Source organism: Lissotriton helveticus, chromosome 6 (assembly GCF_964261635.1).
Source record: "Lissotriton helveticus chromosome 6, aLisHel1.1, whole genome shotgun sequence".
Classification (NCBI taxonomy): Eukaryota; Metazoa; Chordata; class Amphibia; order Caudata; family Salamandridae; genus Lissotriton; species Lissotriton helveticus.
This window is the reverse complement of record NC_136067.1, coordinates 102,880,441-102,905,093: the sequence shown is the minus strand read 5'-3', so window position 1 is coordinate 102,905,093 and position 24,653 is coordinate 102,880,441. Positions and strand designations below refer to the sequence as shown.

Genomic DNA, 24,653 nt, shown 5'->3' with positions numbered 1-24,653 from the left:
GAAAATCTCGTTCCCGCATTGTCCAGCCTCCTACCTTCCCTGTCCGGGGGTGCCGTAATTGGATCTGACGGATTTCTTGACTTTTGTTGAGCCACTTGGGTAATAACGGAGTCCGGTTTGGGATGACCCAAAAGACAAGCTGGGGCATCTAAAGGCGCTTTATTTTTTTTGTCTAGTCTGGCGAGCATCAGAGTCACTGTAGCTGGTGTTTCCATGACCTTCAGGCCTTCTTCCCAAATAGGACTTACAATCGGTAAGGACTGAATTGTCCTACGATAGGGTTCCTTGAAGTCATACAAGAAACTATCTTTTAGTGGCCTTCTCCATCAGATTATGAAAACCACCAATGTCCTCCGGTGGAGAATCAACAGGTTTCGGTGAAGGAGACGAAGGTGTCGGAATGAGATAATCGTCCCACTCTCTGCTAGGGTCTGTGATCTCTTCTTCCTCCTGGTCATCATCTGTTGTCCCTGGATCTTGCTGAGATCTGTTGTCCCTGGATCTTGCTGAGATCTCGGTGGTGGAGATTTAGGAAGGGGCTCCGGCAAGATCTCCCGCCTACGCACTGGTGTACTGGTACAGAGCGTGGTTGAGGCGTAACCTCTGGAATTTCCTTAGAGGCCTGAGGTACAGGATATCTCCTCCTATAATCCTCTAACATGAATTGTAGATCTTTTAATAAAGAAGATGGCACACTTGTCATCTCCTCGTGATGCTCCTGGCAGTATTGCTGATGATGTTGGGGACGATCCTGAAATTCTTCATACTCATCCTGTGAGTCCTCCTCTTGGTACTTCACCTGCAACTGCGACGAGCTACTAGCATAACCAAAAGGACCGCTATCATCTTCATCCCCTTCCGAATCTTCTTCCTCCAGAAGGTGAGAAGGTACCAGGGGTGACACCTTACTTGGAGATGTAATTTCTGGTGTAATTGTTCTCTTCCAGGCCAAAAATCTCGTTTCTGGGGTTTTTCCCCTCGTCGACGGGCTCGCCTTCGCAACAGTCGATGATATGGTCGGCGCTACCGTCGATGTTGCTGTTACTGTCGTCGCCGCTCCCGTAGACTATGCAGATCTTTCCATTTTCTCTTCAGAAGGTGTGGAGGGTGGTTTCTTGACAGTAATCTTGACCTTAGGGGGAGATTTTGATGGCTCTGAAGTAGTTTTGTGGGACTGCGCCCCGAAGATCCTGGAGTGGTCTTTTTAAGGGCCGTCTCAGGTCTTTCACTTGAGGTATGAGCCTGAGGAGATCTGCTCCTTTTTTGAGATCTTCTGGAAGAAGAGGACTCCTCCTCACTGTCACTAGAAATGATCTCCTTCCTGACTCACTTTTTGAAGCCAAAGTAACAGCCTTCCTTCACGATCCCTCAAAGACTTATTGGAAAAGGTACGATATACCTTGCAATCCTTTGCCTGATGGTCCGGATAAAGACAGTAGATGCAGTCTTTATGAGGGTTGTCTGTATAGAGCCTTTTCTTTGAGCAGGTGGCACAAGCTCTAAATAATCCTTTTTAGGGCTCGCCTGCTGATGCGCTTCTGCGCACAGCTGGCGAAGCTCTATTATGGCTTATCCAGTGTTTAACAACACTGGCGATTCCTTGAAGTGCATGTGCTTTTTAGGTGATTGCGCAAGCGCAAGCCCTAAAAAGCGCATGCACAATGCCACCAGCCGCCTGCCTGCCTGCCTCGCATTACCACTTCAAAGGCAGCCCTCCCAGCGCATTTCTCACCCCCTAATTATTCACGGCCGGCAAAACAGCAGACAGGGCACTCCAGCGCTCCAGCCCGGAGCCCAGGAGCCGAGGCTGCAGCCCCTTCCTTTTCTTGTTTTAATTATTTATTTTCGGCCCGGCCGCACTGCCAATGCTCGTTTGCAAATGCCTTTGCCCTTCATCAAGGAACAGATCTTCGACCCAAATGTATTTACTGACTGCCTGAACTCTGCAGTCACTTTCCACGTCCCTTCATTATAAAGGGAATCTCAGCCTCCCTCCGTCTTCATTTCACTCGCATGAATATGCATTTCAGGCCAGACATGCCAACCCAAAGTCCAGGGAAAGTATGTAAATGCATTAATTTGTCTCACACGGATGCTCGATGAGTGGATAATTTAGGGCAGCCAAAACAAAAATATTCTTTATGCGACACTGCAGATAACTAGTAGACCCAAACAGATTTGACCATCTGCGTGAATGTCTTTGAATCCTAATTACACGGTATGCATACAGGTAGAACGGTAAACATACAGCGAGCACTCCCAAATTATGCACACCTAAATATTCCAGGTACTGTTATGGTTCTCTATATAAATGAGAAATAAACAATACCTTGGTGGCAAAAGGCCTGTCTCAACGGCCATTGCCAAGCAGTCATAGAGAAAGGAGATCCTTTTAGGGCTGTGCTGGCCATGTATGAATCTCACAATCCACTGGACACACTGTTCATGAGAATTCTAGAAAAGAACAAGGGTATTTTTTTTTCCAAGCGCATTCTTTCGTTTGAAGGAAAGCAGCCTCTAGTACATTCTAGAACGTGTCATGCGTGGTATTTCTTCACCAGCTGCCCTTTATAAACGATGGTCTGCCCATGTGACATAAAATGTCCTCGATGATTAACTTTCCTGGTGTGTGGAGGGGGTGGGGACTAAAGCATCGGAGCAATGCTTATACCTGAAAAGGTTTATTTATAAGACCCGATGCTTGAAATTGAATGTGCTCTTCGCTATGGAACCGATGCAGCGATTGCGGGTGCTGGAGAAATATGGTCAGGTTTTTTATCAGCCTCAACATCAGTCTGGGATCCCGTTTTTAATTGGCTTGTTTTTGCAGTTTTATATAGTGCAAATTCGACTCTACGGTATCAGAGCGCTTTACATGAGCGCCAGTTGCATTACAGATTGACACGTACATTTTTTGGCATGGAGATTTGCCAGGAATCCGAGGATGCAGAGCCTCACGCTCAGAATCAAACCCGGCTCCCTAGCTTCAACGTCTGCTGCTGTGGCCGTTAGGCCACATCCTCTCCCGCAACATCCTGGTAAACAGAAAATGTGATTCCGTGTCATGCTCGGAAGCGAGAATTATGCTAATCTTTCTTCACTGTATTCATTACAGCAGCTTGCAAACCAACATTAAGTACCACCTTTCCTATGAACCTAAAGGAGAGGAAACCGGAAAAATTAAACCAATCACAGTCCACCAATGTCCTTATAATCCAGTGTTCCTCTCTATGCCCTTTCTTTCTTTGCTGCTCCAGCAGCCTTCTGATATGTGCCACTGTGTTATTTAATGATTTTTATTGCATGGATGTGTATTATTCACTGCTTGTTTTATTTATCAGGCGTGCTTGCTAGGTTTCTGTAATGAATCTGTCAATAGAATCCTTTTTCTCTTTTCTCCAACTTTGTTTCAGGGTTGGAGGAAAATAGGATAGCTTAAGTAAGAAATGAGCGCAGTAAAAGTTACAATAAAAAAACGTCAATGGGTGTGGGTGCTCTGCCACACATTTCACGACGCAGGATTTCCTGCTGTGCTTGCCGCGCTGCGGGAGTGTGAGGTTCACAATGGGGCGGCGTGGAGTGCACATTTCCTTGTGTTTGTCTGCACACTCCCGTGTCTGCCCCCAGGCCGTGCGCATCATTATGGGAGGTGTAGGAGGGACCCTCTAATACTGCGGAGCCCCGTGCTGTAATCTGCAGGTTCAAGCTGGAGTTTGTATGTGATGGCATTAATGGTCATCGTGTCTGTTGCGCAGCACTGCCGCTTGTTGCTCGGTCAGGTGTGAATGCCAGCAACAAAGCTCCACGCTCTCACGTGTTTCTAAAGGTGATTTACGAGTAACCCGCAGCTCATTAGTTTCAAACTGGGTAAGTTAGCTCAGTGGGGAAGAGCCTGTGCGTCACATCATTCCTACAAGTCCGGTCTATTGGCTTTGTCAGTGATTGTTAGTTGCCTAAAATAAATAAGCAGCAACTGTTGCTTGTTTATATTTATGTTCGGTTTTAATTGCTGCTAGGGTTGCTTTGAGTTTACACTGAAGAGCTGAGTGCTGGCATGGAGGAGTAAGGTCAGTCAACGGCCAGGTTAAGTTTGGCCAAGGACTATCTCAGGTTGTTAGAGCTGGGAAGAGCCAGTGACGTCAGGCTCATGGTCCTGTGCGTGTTCATCACCATCCATAATTCTCTGGCAGTCAGCGCCCACCCGAGCCTTGTCCACATCTGGTATTGTTTGTTACTGCTACCTCTTTCACACGCACGCACACATACATTCACAGCAACATTTTTCTGCTTTTTAAACGCTCGCTGCTGACATCTGCAGTTATGTAATAAAGGTGATCAATTCACATCCTGGCAGGACCAACTCACACTTCCAGCTTCTAAGGTGGATGAATTGAGTACTGTTACATTGGGTAATAGTAGTTCCTTTTAATTGTGTGGTAAGTGCGGCTCTGGCCAAAATAGACTGCCATGTTAACGAATGCATGCAACACATAGAGCCAGTGGTTCAACGGCTCCGGCTGAGGGGGGATAAATATATCGCTTTGTATGCAGACTAATTACTGAGATTAATGCGCATCAGTAAAAACGGAGGCCTGCGGTCGGCCAATTCTCATCACATTATCTGCCTCTCTCGTCATCCCGTCACTGTATATTGCCTGGAATGTGGCTCGCACAAAGCCTCCCTTTACCTGGGGAATGCTTCTGAGGAGCACGCTGCTGTAGTATCCTGTGTTTCCCTTTAAATGTTTCGTTCTTGCATTATTGCATTTCCTGTGTATCCTTTTAAATGCTGGTGTTCTGTGTTCTACAGTGCACTTTAAGAATGCTGGAATGTACCTAGGCCCATTCTACCACCTGACACTGAAGTACTAGGTTGTGCTTTTCTTCTTTGATTAAAGCTACCACTTAATCATTCTTCTAGTGGTATTATTGAATGAAAGAGAATACTACCCACAGCAGAAAATCTATAACTCACTCTATCTGTCTATCTATTTCACTCACTCTATCGCCATCACTCTATCTAGCTATCTATCTATCGCCCTCACTCTATCTGTCTATCTATCTATCGCCCTCACTCTATCTAGCTATCGCCCTCCCTCCCTTTATCTATCGCCTTCACTCTATCTATCGCCTTCACTCTATCTATCGCCCTCACTCTATCTATCGCCCTTTATCTATCTCCGTATCTCTATCTATCTATCTATCTATCTCCCTCACTCTATCTATCGCCCTCACTCTATCCATCGCCCTCACTCTATCCATCGCCCTCACTCTATCCATCGCCCTCACTCTATCCATCGCCCTCACTCTATCCATCGCCCTCACTCTATCCATCGCCCTCACTCTATCCATCGCCCTCACTCTATCCATCGCCCTCACTCTATCCATCGCCCTCACTCTATCCATCGCCCTCACTCTATCCATCGCCCTCACTCTATCCATCGCCCTCACTCTATCCATCGCCCTCACTCTATCCATCGCCCTCACTCTATCCATCGCCCTCACTCTATCCATCGCCCTCACTCTATCCATCGCCCTCACTCTATCCATCGCCCTCACTCTATCCATCGCCCTCACTCTATCCATCGCCCTCACTCTATCCATCGCCCTCACTCTATCCATCGCCCTCACTCTATCCATCGCCCTCACTCTATCCATCGCCCTCACTCTATCCATCGCCCTCACTCTATCCATCGCCCTCACTCTATCCATCGCCCTCACTCTATCCATCGCCCTCACTCTATCCATCGCCCTCACTCTATCCATCGCCCTCACTCTATCCATCGCCCTCACTCTATCCATCGCCCTCACTCTATCCATCGCCCTCACTCTATCCATCGCCCTCACTCTATCCATCGCCCTCACTCTATCCATCGCCCTCACTCTATCCATCGCCCTCACTCTATCCATCGCCCTCACTCTATCCATCGCCCTCACTCTATCCATCGCCCTCACTCTATCCATCGCCCTCACTCTATCCATCGCCCTCACTCTATCCATCGCCCTCACTCTATCCATCGCCCTCACTCTATCCATCGCCCTCACTCTATCCATCGCCCTCACTCTATCCATCGCCCTCACTCTATCCATCGCCCTCACTCTATCCATCGCCCTCACTCTATCCATCGCCCTCACTCTATCCATCGCCCTCACTCTATCCATCGCCCTCACTCTATCCATCGCCCTCACTCTATCCATCGCCCTCACTCTATCCATCGCCCTCACTCTATCCATCGCCCTCACTCTATCGCATCACCACAGCATCACTCAGGGGCATCACAACATCACTATGCGCTACCACAGCATCACTGAACACCACAGCATCACTCGCCGCAACCACATCACGCAGCGCCACCACAGAATCAATCTGTGCAGCCATTCAACAACAACTGGTTCAAATATGTTCTCTCAGTGTTTCAAGCTTTATTACAAATGTCACAAAAAGATGTTAATATTTCACTTCTGTTCTTGGATTTTCGTCACAATAAAATACACTGAACATAATATTCACAAAAGTTATTTACAAATGTTTAAGCTATTGCCTTTATACATTACAATAACTTTTATATAAGTATTAATTATTAAAAAAAATTAAAAGCCATTGTTATTTGTAATATCAATACATCTAAGTCACGTAAATACAAAACATGTTGCATTACAAATGCTATAGGTGTTTGCGAAAGTTATAACTATTGGCATTGTAAATGACAAAGCTATTAATTTAGCTATTTTAAAAAATAACACATAAATAAAAAAAAAATTATTTATAAGACCAATAGCTCAAACTTTCCTAATGCGAGCCCTATTGCATTTCCAATGCTTGTTTCTCCTTGTCAGCCATGGTAGAAAAAGGAGAAATAGTATGAGGAACTTCAAATAGTCAAATCTGGAAAATGAGAAATTCTTAAATCCAAGCCAAAGTGAGTAGAACTGAAGAGTTTGAGCTGAGCTCAAAAGAGACTCCCTAGCACAACTTGCGGTAGAAAATCTGAGGAGCAAAAGGTTCTCTCAGGAGGGTTCTAGAGGGTGAGGAGCTCTGGTTGGTTCAGGGAAAAGTTTGGTCTCTTTTACATAACAAGGGTTATGGGTTGCAAAAGCGAAATGGGCCTAGGCCTCTTTTCGGTTTGCTATACTACTAAGCATTGCTTTTTTATGTACTGGAGACTCCCATCTCAACAACGGGGAATGATTCAGGCATGTGAATCTATTAAAGCTCCAATACTGGAGTACGGTTTGTTCTTAACTTTGGGAAAACTCTGGAAAGTGGAGAGACTGGTGATATTACTGAAAGCCTACTTATGTTTGATGAGAATGTGGCACTTCTCCAACAGGGAGAACATCTTGATTTGTGTGACCTGTTGGCAGTACTCCCCTGGATCATCTAGACCAGCTATATTTCTTTTCTTTTTTGCTAAGATCATTTTAAGCAGATCAATGAATGACAACGGTTTTATTGAACAGATGGAGGTGGCACAGGAAGATTTGAATTTATAGGAGGGAATGGTGATAATGCAGAAGGATCTTCTTGACCACTGGGAAACAGTGAGTCATCCTCCACTGATATCATTAGTTTGGGCATTGTATGGGAGGGACACAGTAAGTCCAAAGAAGATGGAATATTAATTATTTGAATCTGGTGCTTACCAGCTCCCTGCAGGACAGCTTCTGGCCTCTTGCCGCTGCAGGACAAAATGATATGTCACTCACAGCACACTCTTACACCAAGGCTCACTGAGGAAGAGCCACCAACACTGACTGGGAAACTACTCGATATCCTCAACATTGATTTCATCAGCGTCAAATGTCTCTAAAGAGAGTACCTAGTGGTGAAACGCCTGTATGCTGACCAGCAGCATAAATGACTCGACAAATAGACAAGGGCTCCAAAAATGCAATCAGACCAATTCACACCTGAGCCTTCAAAAAACAAAACAACTTTTGTGTTTATGCCACCGTGCATTTCACTGGCTCCTGTCACCTAGCCCCCTACTTTTGCATTCTGTGATGGAGTGAGAATCCAGGAGATAAACAGCATAAACTTTGTGTCTATCCTTCAGGATATCTTTCTCCTCACAAGGTACATGTGTCAAAAAGAGCTAACATAGTTGCCCCACACACTTACTGCAGAAAAAAAACAGACTCTCCGCCAAAAAACAGCCAAAGTAAAGCAGCAGTGTTTGGAGATCCTTCTTTAAAAAAAGCTGGAAAAACAAACATTCTCATTGACCCTGCACTGCATCAAACTTTCAAGGCCTGTACCAGGTCCAACGACAGAGGGAGGTCCTGCACGAGCCATTCCGTTTTTGTTTCAGCTCAGCTGCCATTTCAGCAGCTAGCTCTTCTTGCTCTTCAGGACTGGATTACTAACACGAACCTCATGTCTTTTGGACTGAAACCTTCAATACTTTGTTTGGGTTGTGTCGCATATTGGGAGTTTTTCAATGCAGTGCCTTTTATGGTAGGGCAAGCATGAATCTTTCATTTAGTGAATGACGCAGTATTTATGCTACAAAATCTGGGTTGAGGGTCTAAGGTGGAGAAGTGTGGCTCACTGGTTAGAGCAGGCAGACCCTGGAGCAGAGGTCAGACCCGGGACCAGGGTTCAATTCCCGACGCGGCAGGGTCTCGAGCTCAAATGTCCACGGACTCGATAATTCTCGCTCAGGTGCCTGCCCTAATCATGGGTTCTCACTCTGCAACTCTGGGCATTAAGCTTGCTTAATCTCCACAACGGCCCCCCTGCGGCGGGATGCCTGGCTTTCACCTTGGGGATGCCCTGTAGGGGCTATCTCACAGGGAAAAGCCAGGACGGGTTCCCAAGGCAAGCGCCGAGATGCCTCCGGGTGATTCGAGCGCTATATAAGAACATACAAAAAAAAAAAAAAATAAGGTCACCTTTGAAAGAGTTTCTACCTTTCACTCTCGTTTTCTTGGACGAAAGGCTCTTTCTATTTTCGTTTTCCCTCTTAATGTACTTCAGATGAATGTATGTTCTTTTTCAGCAGGTTCTTATTCTGCAGGGAATCATAACGCGGTCGTTACAGCGACCGTGTTGTGATTCCGCATACCATTACTCCGCAAGTCGGAAAAACGACTTGCGGAGTTGGGGGCGCTGGATGTTGGAATAGTATAATTTACTATTCCAACTCCAGTCTAACGTGGCCGTTATAACAACCGCGTTGTGATACCCTAAGGGGAAAAAGATTGGTGGTAAACATTGTTTAGCACTTCAGACAGGAGCAACTGATTTGTTTATTACACATATGTAGAGCCTGGAGAGGTCCACGATGCCTTCCATTAAGCCTAGAAAGCACAGAAGCAGATTTCTTTGAATGGGTGAGGTATTGAGTGGTGTGAGAAGCACACAGTATTTTCGCTTTGCAGCAGGAGATGGTGTTGTAACCATGTCACATGTTGTCCTTCATTTTGATCCATTCTCCAGTCGTAGTTGAGGTAAAAGCTTTTCTAGATGTGTTACATATGCATGTGACTGTGGGCAGTGTAAGTGTTCATGCACAGACACAATTCAAAACTGTTCCTGTAAACATTGGGCATTACCAGAGCCTACTTTTTGAAACTATGCATGCAATTTTAAGGCACTCAATCAAAGCAGACACAAGTGGTCACTGGCTGAGGAATGCAGGATTGCTTGAAATGGCTTTGCAACAGTCGTAGACTGTTGTCCTTGGTGTTCGTCGGGTCAGTGGTGTTGGTAACATCCTTCATCGCAAGCACTTGTTTGTGATTCAATTGTTTGCTATCTGATGATCTCAGAGGACTTCGTGTTTTTTTTGCCAGTTCTTGAAGGTGGCATCCAGACTATGAGCTGTGTAAATACAACAAACAGACTAAATGTTATAAAAAGAGATGTCCCATAAGTATTTGCGTTTTACCTTCTGTGGATTACCTGCCTTTTTGATATGCTGTAGGGAGGCAGAAGTATTTGTTCTGGACTCCTGTAGTCTATTCCTTCACTTTCCTACCGCCCACTGTAGGGATGCAATAGGTCCTTTCTCATATCACTTATTTGTACCATCCAAGAGCCCCATGGCTTTACTAGGCCTGGACTCTACAATAGGACATTTTTCCAAGTCCATTGCTATTTGTCCTCGAATTCTGAGACATGTGATACAGAATACGACTCTGCTGTGAAAGGCCAAAACTTGTTAATTTGATTGAGCAAGAGGGACCATTTTCCAATACTACTTCTGTTTCATTTGATGAAGAATGCAGATATATGACACGAGTACCCATAAGGTTTGCAAAATATGAATCTGTTATGCAAAAGTTATCACCAGTATGTTGTACATAGTCGACAGATCCGTGTATTGTACAAAGTTGATATATACAGGATTTGCACTGTTTGAGCTAAAGTATACGGTTAGATGGAGAGCGTGGGCTTGTTCTTATCTGAGGAATGTCTATGTTGTGTGCAGCCTGGGTCTTTTAAATCATTCATTGTCACAACTATGCTACCTAGAGGCGAAATGGGTTGGCCTCTGGATTTTGGAAGATGGTTTGTTGTCTGGTGATTTTCTACTATTAAATCAGTTTACTTCGAGTTTTTTTTTTAAAATTAATTTGTTTATTGGCATTTCAAAAAAAGAAATAAAGAAAACAAAGGACAGGCACAGGAATTATTAGCAAGAATCATCGACAATGCAACATATACACACCAGTCAGGTTGGATGACAACATTTAGGAGACAATAATCAATACTTGCATACAATAAAAGTATAGTCACGCTTTATGTACTCTGTTCAAATCCACTAGGGGTGTAGCTATCCAAGACTCCAAAATCAGTCCAGGGTCCCCGTGACCAGTCCACCCTGGTAACCCACCTACTCTCCAGCGCGAGGGGGCGAGTCCTCATGCAACTCATCTACCATAACCGTCTCTTCAGCCTCATGTGTGTTTGAGATGTCAAAGAGAGTCAAGAAGACCGGTCCGGCGATCGCGAGGGAAGGACATCAGCGCGGGCAGAGGGACTGGGTCAGCAACGATCGATTCGATGCGAATGTGCGGAATGTCTGTCGGGCCATGTATCCAGTGGTATGCGTGTGCGCTTTGCACGGTCGATAATAGAGCTCCAGGTCCGGAGCATTCAAACCACCCTCCGCATATGGCCGGGTGAGGATTTTCCATGCAACTCTAGGTTGCTTACCAGCCCACGCCAGTCGGATTATAAGCGAGTGTAGTTGTTGAAAAAACGAGCTCGATAGAACCATGGGTATATTACAGAGCAGAAAGAGGAAACACGGCAGCACTATCATTTTCATGAGAGAAATGCGACCCATCAAGGACAGAGGCAGGCCAATCCATTTAGTAATATCATCTTTCAGTTCAGAGACAGCCACCCCATAGTTATCCCTAAGTACCACCTCAGAGTCAGTATGTAGCCGGATCCCTAAATAGCGCACTGCATCTGTGGTCCACTGAATGGGATATTCTGATCCGAATCTTAGTGGCAGGTGTAAGCGGAAACAGGAGAGATTCGCTCCAGTTCACGTGAATATCTGAAAGTGAGCTGAACAAGACCACTTCACGCAACACAGTGGTTAGGTTTTCTTCCGGGTCATGAACATATAGCAATGTGTCGTCTGCATATGTGGACACAATCAATTGGTATGTGGGGAATCATATACCCCGGTGTCCTTGATATTCGCGCAGAGCACACGCAAGGGGTTCAGCCACTAGCACGTAAAGTATAGGAGAGAGGGGGCATCCCTGCCTTGTGCAGCGGCCAATGCTGATGGGGTCCGTGGTAAGTGACCCAATACGAATACAGGCCGTAGGGGATGCATAAAGTGTGCTTAGGAGTTGGAGGAATAGTTCCCCCACCCCCATGCAACGCAGAACGTGCCTCAGGAAAGGCCACTCAACAGAGTCGAAGGCCTTTTCCATGTCCAAGAAGACCGCGACAGCGGAGACCTCCAGGCGGGTATGCAGGAATGCCGCAAACACCGTCCGCAATTTATAAGTAAGATTGCGACTAGGGACTAAACCCGCATGCTCAGGGCGACCAGTGAGGTGACCAGGGGGGAGAGCCTATTAGCTGTTACTTTTGCAAATATCTTCGCGTCGACATTTAGTAACGATAGTGGGCGGTATGATGAACAGTCCCCCGGGGGTTTCCCAGGTTTGAGAATCGCAATAAGTATCGCTTCCTTCATTGTAGGGGCATTTCACCTGACTCTGCCATATTCTCAATGAGTGTCAATAGTCGAGGGATCAACAGGTCAGAGTATGTTTTGTAAAATAACGTAGTCAGTCCATCACTATCCGGCGCACTCCCGGCTCTAATTGCCGATAGAGCCCAAACAATTTCCTCCCGCTCGAACGGCCGTACCAGGAATTCACGTTGCAAGTTAGACAGCCAGGGCAGTTCTATATGAGTCAGGTAGTCCAGTATACGTTGCTCTGAGACGGGGCCTCTGGAGGCGTATAATGATGTATAATACTCTCGGAAACGATCCACAACCTGCTCCTCGGATAGAGGCTTGTCTGTCTGAGGAGATCTCATGTTGGGAATCACCATTCTACCTTTACGCTGTTTAGTCAGTTGCGCTAATACCGACCCGGGGTGCTCTCCCTCACCGTAGGATCTCGAGATGGCATACGTTCCCAAGTGTTTGCTCTCGGAATCGGCCTCCTCGTGGTACTCGCGCAATGTTTGGGCGAGCTCCCGAGTTAGGTCTTCGCTATCCTCGCGTAGGCGTCTTGCCTCATTGTCCTTAAGCTTGCTCTCCAGTAGAGCCAGGCGTCCCCGCATAGATTTAAGGACCCCCGCATGTTTGGAGATGGTGACTCCCCGAATATACGCCTTAAAGGCCTCCCATACCTTTAGAAACGAGTCGACCGAGCCTACATTGGTGTCAAAAAACTCCCCAATGGCTGTGGCTAGCTTCCCCTTGAAGGCTCCGTCCAGCAAGGAGTAAGGCGGGAAGCGCCAAGCGAAAGGTGGGATACGTCTCGCCGGCACAGAAAGTTTGAGGAGGACTGGGGAGTGATCCGAGAAAGTACGGGGGAGGATCGTACAGGCCCGCACCAGGGAAAGGAGATGGGAAGTGACCAACCAGTAGTCAGAGTACGAATGTAGTGTGGTGCCGAGTACTGCGTGTATCCCACCTGAGTAGAGCGGCGTGACCTCCATACATACTGCAGCCCCAGTCGGTCATTTCCGCACCCAGCACTCTGGCGGAGGCCGAGGGGCGGCGATCAGGACCGTCTGATCTATCCAGTGAGGGCTGTCTCATCAAATTGAAGTCTCCCCCATAGAACCTGTCCCCTACAGTGTTCCCGGACCCTTGCCGCCAAGTCAGTATAGAAAGCAGAATGGTCGTAGTTAGGTCCATAAGTGTTCACTACGTAGAACTCCGTACCCTTCCCAGTGCATTTTGTGACTGTGTACAGTCCCTCCCTGTCAGTTTCTACTGGGGTAAACTGCAGTGCTGCCTTAGGGTTAACCCACGTAAGGACCCCTCTAGCATGTGAAGTAAATCCCGCCGCATGAACATTATTTAGGAAACTCCTGTAGTGTAGTGTTGGACTGTCAGGACGTAAGTGGGTCTCTTGTAGCAGCGCTAAGTCGACTCCATGTCTCAAAAGATAGTGTAAAACTCTCCTAACTTTGCGGTGGTCATTAAGACCTCTGATATTCCAGGTCAACAGCGTAATAGTGTCAAAAGTGTCACTCGGTGGGGTCATCCCAGGGGCATCAGTCGGTAAGTGCGCTGATACAATGGGGTGTGTGCATATGCCATTCGTGCATGCCGTGCTATGTCCGTGCCAAACAGTCCATAAAACTCACTGGAAATATGTAAACAGTCCCACCCCAGCCCCAACAACTTCAGGGGGCATTCAACACATAAACCTCCCTTCCCTCCCACTCCCACCCACACTGCCCATCCCCAACTAGGCCGCGCACAACCCCTCTCCCCATCAAACCACCCTAACCCCCAGTCTCGCCTCAAACCTTCGAGACCCCCCCTCCCTTAACCCAACAGTTAGCAAACTCAGTGGGGTACACACGAGGGCCAAGGTAGCCAGCAGTGTACAAGCTATCCGAAGTAACAAACCACAAAGCCACCAGCCCTACCCCCGTCTCAATAGAAAAGAAAATATGTTGTGCGTGTGATCAGTGCGCATATATGAAGCACTTCTCGGCTGTACAATGGTAGACACATAAACTTATCATTCTTCAATAATTGACCCCACCCGCAAAAGTGTCCTTCAAGTCGTAAGGGATCGTAACAGTATTACAAATCAAAACTTATGTAAAGCAAGGCTTATCCAATCTGAAAAAAGAAAAGGAGAAGGGGAAAGGAAGAAAAATAAGGAAATACCTCGTAGTGTCCTAGCTCCCACACAAGCATTCGCCAATGTCCTGGGAGCGCGCCCAACACTAATCTGCACAGACCTCCCGCTCTGCCCTTCCCAAACCACAAAAATTCCCCAAGCCACCTAAGGGGAATCGTGACTAGTAATTCACACAGCACACGCATCTCCTCTCCCCCCACACCACCTGTCCAATACAGTATAAAGTACAGCGCTTATCTGCCAGGAACGTAGTGAGTCCTGCTCGTCCAGTGATCCTCCCGCAGCCTCCTCCGCACGGCTCGGGGAGGGACGACTTTCCTTGCGCCAGTCCTTAAGGGCCCTCTGGAGGGCCTTTGGAGCCGTGAAGATCATGGATTTCCCATGTCTGTTTATTCTTAACTTTGCCGGATACAACATCGCATAGTTCGTGCCCATCTCGCGCAACTGACGCTTCATTGGTAGGAATTGGCGTCGTGCCTCCTGTACTTTTGCTGTAAAGTCCGGGAACAGAGAAAGAGTCGAACCTTTGTTCCTCGAGTGGCTGTTTTTCCCTTGCAAGTCTTAGGGCTACATCCCGGTCCCTGTAGTTAGGTAACTTAGCGACGATAGGCCTCGGCGGCGCTCCCGGCTTGGCCCTTGGGTCCAAAGAGCGGTGGGCTCTTTCAACCACAAACATAGTGGAAGAGACGGTGTCTGCAAGGAGTTTCTTTAGGAGATTTTCGATAAAGACTTTCATGTTCCTGGTTGGCGTGTTTTCGGCAGGCCCGTGATGCGTATATTGCACCGTCGAGAACGGGCCTCCAAATCCTCCGTCTTATCCTGTAGCATCTGCATCGCGCTATTCAGCCGCCTATTGTCTGTGTCCAGGGTAGTCTGTGCCCCCTCCACCTCGGTGATACTGCGTTCAGACATATCAATGCGCTCCGCTTGTTTGTCGAGCCTCTCTACATGCGATCCATACGATAGGTGAGCGCATCCATCTTGGTGCCTAATGATGCAATCCCCCCTGCAGGCTCTTCTCCATCGCTAGCAATAGTTTTCCGATATCTTGCTGTGGGAGATCTTCAACGTGCTCCCGCTCCCCCAGATCTTTCCCGGAAGCAGAATCTCCCGTCTTAGTACCTTAAGGATCAAAGGACAGCTTGGTTTGAGTCTTATCTGTGCGCCCCATCACAACAAGGCCCGATGCCGAATGTCCAATGTCCACACGGCGCCAAAAGAGACCCTCGACACGTTGTCGTTGGAGGAGCGGCCGCAGAATCCAGAGAGCCGCTGCAGCACCACCTGTCAGGGCCGCTGTCAGCAGCGAGATGTCGTAGACCCCCCCCAGCTGCTCAGTCCGCCTCCAGAAGCACTCCCGCCTCACAGCCGTGATCCGCAGGCACATCGCTTTGATCTGCAGGGTCTCTTTGCGAACTTCAAGGCGCTCCAAGGCAAGATATGGGCGCCCCGTCACTGCACCATCCGTCGCCCAAGGCGTCCCAGCACTCCTCAGGGGGGCAACAAGACCTCTTTATCGTGGCAGGGGGTCCGCAGTAACAGCCCAGGAGCAACAGGCATGCACCCAGGGCACGCAGGGGCTCAACCAACTGCCGGGAATTTGTCCTAATGTGTCAGGAGCATGGCGCCGCACTGCTCCTCCGCCAATGTGACCACCAGCGTAGACCTTGTACTGCCCTCGGTCCTGAGCGCCTCAGTGATGCTGGCGCTCCGCAACCCCCGCGAGATGGTGCCGGTGTCTACAATGCCCCAGGGGGTCCTGGGGCACGCGAGGGTCACGCAATCCACAGCGAGGGCCTCAGGGTATCGTTCAGCGTGGTGTCTCCCCCGCCGCTGCCCGGGCCATCTCCCGTACCCTGTGTGGCAAAAGAGATTACTTCGAGTTTTAGCTCTTCTGAATGAAACTTGGTCCCGCAAGATGGCTCTCCTTGGTCAAGTCTATGCTCCGTCTCAATGGAGGGATGATATTTTTGAACTACAAATGAAACTGGCTGTATAGTACAAAAATTAATAAGGTCATCACACAAGAGTTAGGCGCGGTATTTCAAGCATTGGGATTCATCAAGAGTGGGCTTGGGCAAGGCATACAATGCGAGATATAGCGTACTTGGTTAAAACTCCCTCAAGCTCCTTGGGATTTTATTTATGTACCTTTCTTCAGCCATGCCTCCCAGTGTAGCCCCATTCTATCACCTTGGACTCTTATGCTCCTTCAAGATTGCAGCTGTTTTCCTTCTCCCCTCGAGGGGGGACACCAGAAATGAATCAATGCCACTGTAGCCCATAATGACATCCAATCAGTCTGGTATCAATGCCTCAATTCACCTGTCATTTCTTCACATGAAAGGAACAGTTATCTTATTAAATTATGCTACTCAACACTATGCTTTACCTAAACTACTGCGATCAGAACTGTGTACTTAGGTATGGTATGCCTGATAGTTGGGTACCCCTATGGTCCCAGGAGGCTTCAGCTTCAACTTCAACACGTACATACTTATCTATAAAAAAAAAAAACATAAGCCAGAAATCTTACCAAGCAGCACACAGCCAGGACAGGTCAGCAACTGGCCGTCATGGTTCCCCCACAGCACTCCTGAAATTACGGAAATGTGCATGCCAAAAATCAGGCAGCAACCTGGTGATCTGGTAAGACCCCCTGCCTCACTCAAACAATACAACTCACTGATATATATGACTAAGGAACAGTGCTATAATTTGACAAGCAAAGCCAGGTCTGCATCAGAATACTCAAAAACAAGGCTGAATGTGCCCAGACTATTTAAGTTGAAGGTAAGCTATGCAAATAAATCAGACAATGCTACTAAATTTGCTCAGCTCGAGTAAATCTGAAGAAAAATCACCATGTTTTTAAAATAATAATGCCGTCAAAGGATTTGCATGCTTCATGGAAAGAAGGAAAAAGCCCAGTATATGATTTTCCAAATGTACACAGTTAATGCCTTGTACAGGCTTGCTTGTATAAAAATGATTAACTGCTTAGCTGTGACAATCATTCACATTTGACAGGCTTACGTTCCAAAGCCTACACCAACAGTATATTAATGCAAACAAGTATGGGTATGTTCCATTGCGGACATTAAACAACATGACCAAGTAAGAATTTAACATAAGGACGATTTATGTCAATCCTATACAGTAGGTGTCTCCACAAAAGTCGATCTTGAGCTATCAGCAGCTCGCAGAAACATTCAGAGTAGCTCCCAGCCTCGAGTTCATTTTAAAGTAAGAACTGCAATAAATAAGTGCTGTGTTTTACTTTTAAAGTTAAGGAAAGGATATGTTTATTTTACATAATTATTAGGCTGCAAATAGCAAAACCTGATAATGAGCAGTGATCCACTAAGAGTTATGACCCAGGTGGGTCACAGATGTTCTGAACTGAAGCCTTGAGGTATTTAACTTATAATTAAACAAAAGTCGATCTCAACTCAATATTCATACATGAGAACAAAATGATGTTTCAGAATGCTTTTAAATGAAAAAAATAAAAATTGTTAACTTAATGTTTAAGTTAACTCGTCATTTTAATTGTATCCCTTTTCAAAGTGTTGCATTTACAAACAGCAGGCATCTTGCTCCCAGTGGCTGGTACACACAGTGCTATATCTATAACTGAAAAACAGTTCTTTTCTTTTAAATTAGAGAAATGTAAAGTGAAGATAAAATGTTTCTTTGAAACATTGTATTAATGTTGATCTCTACTGTAAAATTAAGCCAATTAAGTTCTGTTTTATGTAGCATGTTTCTTCACTTTACATCCCTCACATTTAGACATATGACTGTATTTTCCTGTAATGATTCTGGCACCATACAGGCCACTGGGAGTAAAATGCAAGTTTGTAAAGAAACTTTGACATGGGAGAAAATTAGAGTGACGAAATGTATGTAATACATCAAAACAAAGTTAACGCGTCAGTTGAATCTTCTCCCATTTTAATGTGTCGCATTTACAAACAGGCATCTTGCTCCCAGTGACTGGTAGACACTGCCATATTTATAACTGAAAAATTCTGTCAATTTATTTTTAAAAGGGAGAAATTTTAAACGCAGAAATTCATTAGTAGGATAATTTTTCAGCACTTTAAATTTCTACCATTTAAAAACAAAAAAGGTTGAACGTTTGTGTTGTATATGTGATAGTGCCACATATGGTGAAAGGTATGTCCTGTGCCACAGGTACATACAACACAGGCTCTCAGTCACCCATACACATATATCCCATTTGTTCACACACACACATCCATTTATCGCCGCACATGGCAGCCATACCATAGTACCCCAGTCACAGTATTTTGTTGAAACAAAAGTATCGGGATCCATGGACATTAGGTTTACAGGTAATAGGGTATGGGAGAGTCTGGTAAAAACGCTCAAGTTACTTGGTCTTCAGTACCCACGACGAGTTTCACTTACCAGAAGTAGCATTACAGTACAGTATGGAGACCTCCGATATTGAAATACACACAGAATGTTACATATCAGATGGCATAGTGAGTTAAGAGCTCTCGGCAAATATCAGCAGGTCACAATTATAAAATTCAGCACAGCGAAGTCTTTTATCCATCCAGTGAGGTTCATAAAGTAAGTACTAATAAACTGGTGAGAGTAACACCAATGATCTACAATGATGTCCATTCTATTTTCGAATTGTGACAAATGTGTACTTTAACATCAAGCAGTAAGTGAATGCTTCAGCATTTGCTCAGTTAGTGAAAACTGGCCATGTGGGCAATGCAGATCTTTCTTCCGGAAAAGTCTGGGAGAACTAGGCACTAGATAAGGAGGGCAATGTGTTTCTGAGTAGCGCACTAAGGGGTATGCATGTAAAATTGCCTGGCTTCATTCGGTGATTAAAAGTGAAAACAAATACATATGAAAAAGCCGATAAGTAGTGATGTGAAATAAGTATGTATCAATGGAGGCCTAATGTGCGATGCACAGGTAAAAAATCTAAATTTGAGAGTAGCACCAAGAAAACAGGAAAATAATAAATGATCACACCGCATTAAAGACATTCTCATAGAAATACATGTCAAGTGCATTTTGTGTAAGCGTGTACCTGTATGGTTGACAACTCCATGCTGCGAAATATAGCATCTGCAATATTGGTACTCTGAACGCAAGGACATGCACTCACCATCGCCATGTATGCACGAAGCACCGAATCTACTGACCAAGTGTCATACCTTGCTGTTTGTTCAACTTTTCCAGCTCAGTCTGGAAATACTGCAACTTCTTGTCCCGCACCTTCCGCTCAGTCTTCAGTTTCTCGAGCTCTGTAGTGACCTAAAAACGAGCATGACGGGGATGAATAATATATTTTAATTAACAGACTAAGATACATACGGCAGAAGCTTATGTTACATCAGACGTAACTTCGGTATGTGGAATCTAAATGTGTACCTCACTCTCAGCCAATTAATCCAGAGTGACAACAATAACGACTAGAAAAAGAAACCCTTCTGGAACTCTAAACAGACTATGAAGTACAGGTGATACATGAGTCAATATATTTTTAACAACACATCATGGAGGATTTTAAGAGGGTATCAAGGTGCTTATCAACTGGCAATTAATGGAAAAGGAAATGGCTATGAGGAGCCAGGCCCTATACAAATGCTATTTTAGTACCAAAACAATGGTCTGGAAGGCAGTTTGAACCTTAGTATTCCATGTTCTGATGCAAGGTTCATTAATAGTAGAAATGAAACTGCCCCAAAGGTATGAAAAAGAACTACACTTTCAAGCAGTACTGTGAGCATTCAAGAGCAAACAATGTCAAGTACCAGAACGTTGTGAAAGGTATAAGTCTATTTAGGACTATCAATAAGGCTCTCTGTTTACTAGAGTACATACTCATTGTTAATCCTAATACAATGTCGATGAAGCCCTGATTACTATTATTGTTCAAAATAAAGCGCCCTCAAACTCTTTATTTTGTCTGAGTGCGCCATATAAAAGGCTTTTTTTTTAAATAAAAAAACATTGTCAAACATATAATTGAATTATCCAAATATCTCTCACACAGCTCGTAATCCCCGCTAACGTAATGTTCTGACAATTTCTTAAAAGACAAGCACAAAAACAATACAGGAACTTATAAAAACGTACTCTCCGGCTAAGATGTTGAAGCACAGTTAAGCAACAAACTTTGAAATACTGAAACATGGGAATCTCACCTCACTAAATTTCTTCTTTCTCTTCTCAGCCAGCTTTTCTGCAGCAGTCTTTGGTATCTGCATAGAAATACTAGAAGAATGAGAGCTTAATGAAGGTGAGGGAGACTGTGTGACTCCTAAAATATGTAACTGAGGTGCAGCAGGTGGGGCTAAAGTATTAGGTGACACATGAACTGGTGTAGAGGGCTTTTCCGATTCAAGAGCAGACATGCCTGCCCCCAAAACTGGAGAACAATCTCCACATCCCAACTCTTTACGCTTCATGTATTTTGACCCTGCACCTGACACCCTGGGAGAGAGAGATGGAGAGGCAGAATGACGGGGGCTGGTTTCTACAGGCCAGGCATCATTCATATACTGCAAATCCCAGGATTTTTCTTTTTGCGATTCGCTAGCAGAACTGCATGAAAGTAGCTCTTTAGCTCGATCGGCGACCTCACTAGTTTCACCTACTTTAATGTCAGCTCCAATAGATTTCTGCAGATCCTGGATACCATCAACCTCACAGTCAGAGTGATTTGTCTGCTGTAAGCTTTCAGTAGGAATGAATGGACGTTTTGCCCCTTCAAACCCCGGGTCTACAAGGTGCTGCTCGACACAGGATCGAGTTTGTGGCTCAGACTCTGGAGCCTTCTCTTCTTCATCACCATAAAGAAATTTGTCTTCATCTTCAACGTCAGGGAAACTTCTCAGCCTTTTCTCCTGAGCATTAGTAAAATCAGTCATCATGTCCAAAACTTGTGAGAAACCATCACTATCCTGACTAGCAACATGATGGGTCTGCACCAACTCAGAAAGCGTGTTTCGGTCTTGGAGCCTTTCCCCCAAGGCTATGCTCCCAGTCTCAGATGGGGAATCCTTGTTGATCTTCTTCAGCAACCTTTCAACTATAGAAGAGAATGCATTGCTGGAACTCAGGGGGGTTGGGTCAGGGCTTGTCGGTTGAGAAGCATCTGTGGATGATCCTTCAAGCTGTATTAGAAAAATAAGTTTTGTTGAGTATGCTTAAATTTAGCAAACACTTCCAAACCAACAAATGAAAAATCATAATACAGTGCCTAAAATTTGAAACAATGGTCCAACTATGCATATGTTTTTTAAGGAGGTAATGTAATTATTATGCCTGGTATGCTTTATTTTGTGCTGACTGGTCACTAATAACATTTCATTGACAAATTAGGAAGATTTAACATTTAAGAGTCTGAGCCCTCTGAATTACTCGCTTTTTTCATTTTTGCACAAATGGTAATCCCGATGTTTGTACAATATTATTTAGTGGAAGGTACAGTCCTTGAGGGCAGCACAAGTCTTTTTTTATATTTTCTAAAACAAAATTACACTTGAGGAATGTTAGACACTTGCAGATCAAAGCAAGAGTGACTGTCCCATTCCTCTCTCGCTAACCAGCTAGCTGTCTATAAGTCGATGAATGGGAAGTTCACTTCATTCTGTCCAATTAGGCAAAATCGGGAGCGCTCTCTGAACACTGGGCCAAGATACTTCCAGGGGATCCCAGAGGCTCCAAACGTTCACCTAACAAACAAGTTACTTACCTTCGGTAACGATATATCTGTAAGAAACATTAGTTAGATTCCTTACCTTAGAATAACCCCCAGGCGTCAGACTGGATCCGGAAAATTTGGCGTCGCAGTACCCTTGCGCGTCGGTAGGCGTCGTCTGCGGCTCCGCGTCGTCGTCGGCGGCGCCAGGATGACGTCAGGAGTACTAAGACGCCGCCCTCGCATGCTGACGTCAGTTCTTATACATAGCTTTTACGCGCCAGAAACGCAGACCTATGATAAAAACCGACACTGGTGCCATGAAACTAGGGCCCTGAAAGGGATTACCTTTACCCTAGATATCGGTTCGCAGAACAGGGAGGATGGGTGGGGCGGTAAGGAATCTAACTAACCAATGTTTCTTACAGATATATAGTCACCGAAGGTAAGTAAATTGTTCATCTGAAAGAAACACGTTAGTTAGATTCCTTACCTTAGAATAGATACCCCAACAATACCAACCCCGGTGGTGGGTCTGCGAACCAAGATCACACCAGAAAGTCCTGGAGAACGGAGCGGCCAAAGAAGCCATCTCTCCGGACTTGGCTGTCCAGGCAGTAGTGTCTAGCAAACGTGTGCAGCGAGCCCACGTGGCTGCCTGACAGATGTCCTACAAGGGGGCTCCCAGACCCAGGGCAGTAGTAGCCGCTGTGGCCCGAGTGGAATGAGCCCTCAGCCCAACAGGAGGCTCCTTCTTCGCCAAGGAGTAGCAAACCTTGATGCACAAGACGACCCACCGAGAGATGGTCCGTTTGTGCACCGCCCGTCCCTTCTTAGCACCCACGTAACCAACAAAGAGTTGGTCATCCACCCGGAACTGGCATGTGCGGTCCAGATAGAATGAGAGCGCGCGTTTTGGTTCCAGACAGTGGAGCCTCTCTTTTTTCTTTCGAGGGATGCGGAAAGAAGGTGGGCAAGGTGATGGACTGCCAGATGTGGAAGGCTGTGACTACCTTGGGCAGGAAAGAGGGACGTGTTCTTAAAACAACCTTATCCGGATGGACAGAAAGGAAAGGAGGTTTCGAAGAAAGAGCCTGGAGCTCACTCACTCTCCTGGCAGAGGTGATGGCAACCAGGTATGCAGTCTTCAGAGTCAGAAGACAAAGAGGGCAATTGTGAAGTGGCTCGAAAGGAGCGCACATCAAAAAAGTCAGAACCAAGTTCAAGTCCCACTGAGGAATCACGAAAGGAACAGGAGGAAACATGTGAGTGATGCCCTTCAAGAATCTATTTACAACTGGGGAATTGAAAAGAGAAGGCTAATCAGGAAGCCTTAAGAAGGCGGAAATGGCAGAGAGGTAGCCCTTAATAGTGCCCAGAGGAGATCCCTGCTGGGCAAGAGAAAGAAGGAAGAGGAGAACCTCAGAATGGGGGGCAGAGAGTGGATCCACAGCCTTTGCTGTGCACCATGCCAGAGATTTGTTCCACCTGCAGGCGTATACCGATTTTGTGGAGGGACACCTGGCTGCCAGAATTACATCGCAGACTTCAGGAGGCAAGTCAAATGGCCTCAACTGTCGCAGCTCAATCTCCACGCCTGGAGGTGGAGACTGGACAGGTTCGGGTGGAGAACCGTCCCCTGCTGCTGCGACAGAAGGTCCTCCTGAAGAGGCAGACGAATCGGGGAATCGACTGACATGCTGAGTAGCTCGGGATACCAGAAACTTCGTGCCCAGTCCGGAGCCACAAGGATGACTTGGGCCTGGTCGCGCCTGATCTTCAGCACTCTGGACATAAGTGGTATAGGCGGAAAGGCGTACAAAAGACCGCAACTCCACTCGCGATGAAAAGCGTGTCCGAGCGAGTGCCGCCTTGGAAATTCCAACGCGCAGAACTGATGACATTGCGCGTTCTCTTCTGTGGCGAATAGATCTAACCAAGGCTCTCCCCATTGCTGAAAGAGGCCTTTCGCCACGTCAGAGTTCAGACGCCATTCGTGATCCATCATGTACCGACGGCTGAGTTCGTCCGCCCTGGCGTTCAGGGAACCTGCCAGGTGTTGAACCACCAGGGTCACGCCCTGATGTTCCAGCCACTGCCATGGGCGCAAAGCCTCCTGGCATAGGGTCTACGACCCCACCCCGCCCTGTTTGTTGGCGTACCACATGGCGTTGGTGTTGTCGTAAACACCTGCACTACACTTCCCCGGACAGAGGGAAGGAATGCCTTCAGTGCAAGCCGGATCGCCTGCAGCTCCAGAAGGTTGATGTGGAGCCGGGACTCCGCCATCACTTTCGTGAACACCCGTGGGGCGCTGGTAAGGCCAAAGGGGAGCACGGTTAACTGGAAGTGCTCGTGGCCTACCATGAACCGCAGGTAACGCCGGTGGGCCGGCAGGACGGGGATGTGGAAATACGCGTCCTGCAAGTCCAGCACTACCATCCGGTCTCCGTGGTCCAGGGCAGCAAAGACCTGAGCCAGAGTCAGCATCCTGAACTTCTCCTTACGGAGGAAGCCGTTGACGTTCCGTAGGTCCAAGATGGGGCGTAGGCCTCCTTTGCCCTTCTTGGGAAACAGAAAGTAGTGGGAATAGCAACCACACCCTACTTCTGGCCCAGGAACGTGCTCGATG

The 24,653-nt window shown here is 46.4% G+C and overlaps 1 protein-coding gene across 1 annotated transcript in view; it reads right to left on the bottom strand.

The window, feature by feature from the left end:
- The window catches only part of LOC144762288 (uncharacterized), a 373,848-nt gene that overhangs the window by 156,069 nt on the left and 193,126 nt on the right, over positions 1 to 24,653 (bottom strand). The window contains exons 4-5 of the mRNA XM_078647428.1: positions 20,523 to 21,494; positions 19,530 to 19,629 (exon numbers count right to left, since the gene is read on the bottom strand). Coding sequence (XP_078503554.1) covers positions 19,530 to 19,629; positions 20,523 to 21,494 — 1,072 coding nt within the window. The remainder of the gene's footprint in view (positions 1 to 19,529; positions 19,630 to 20,522; positions 21,495 to 24,653) is intronic.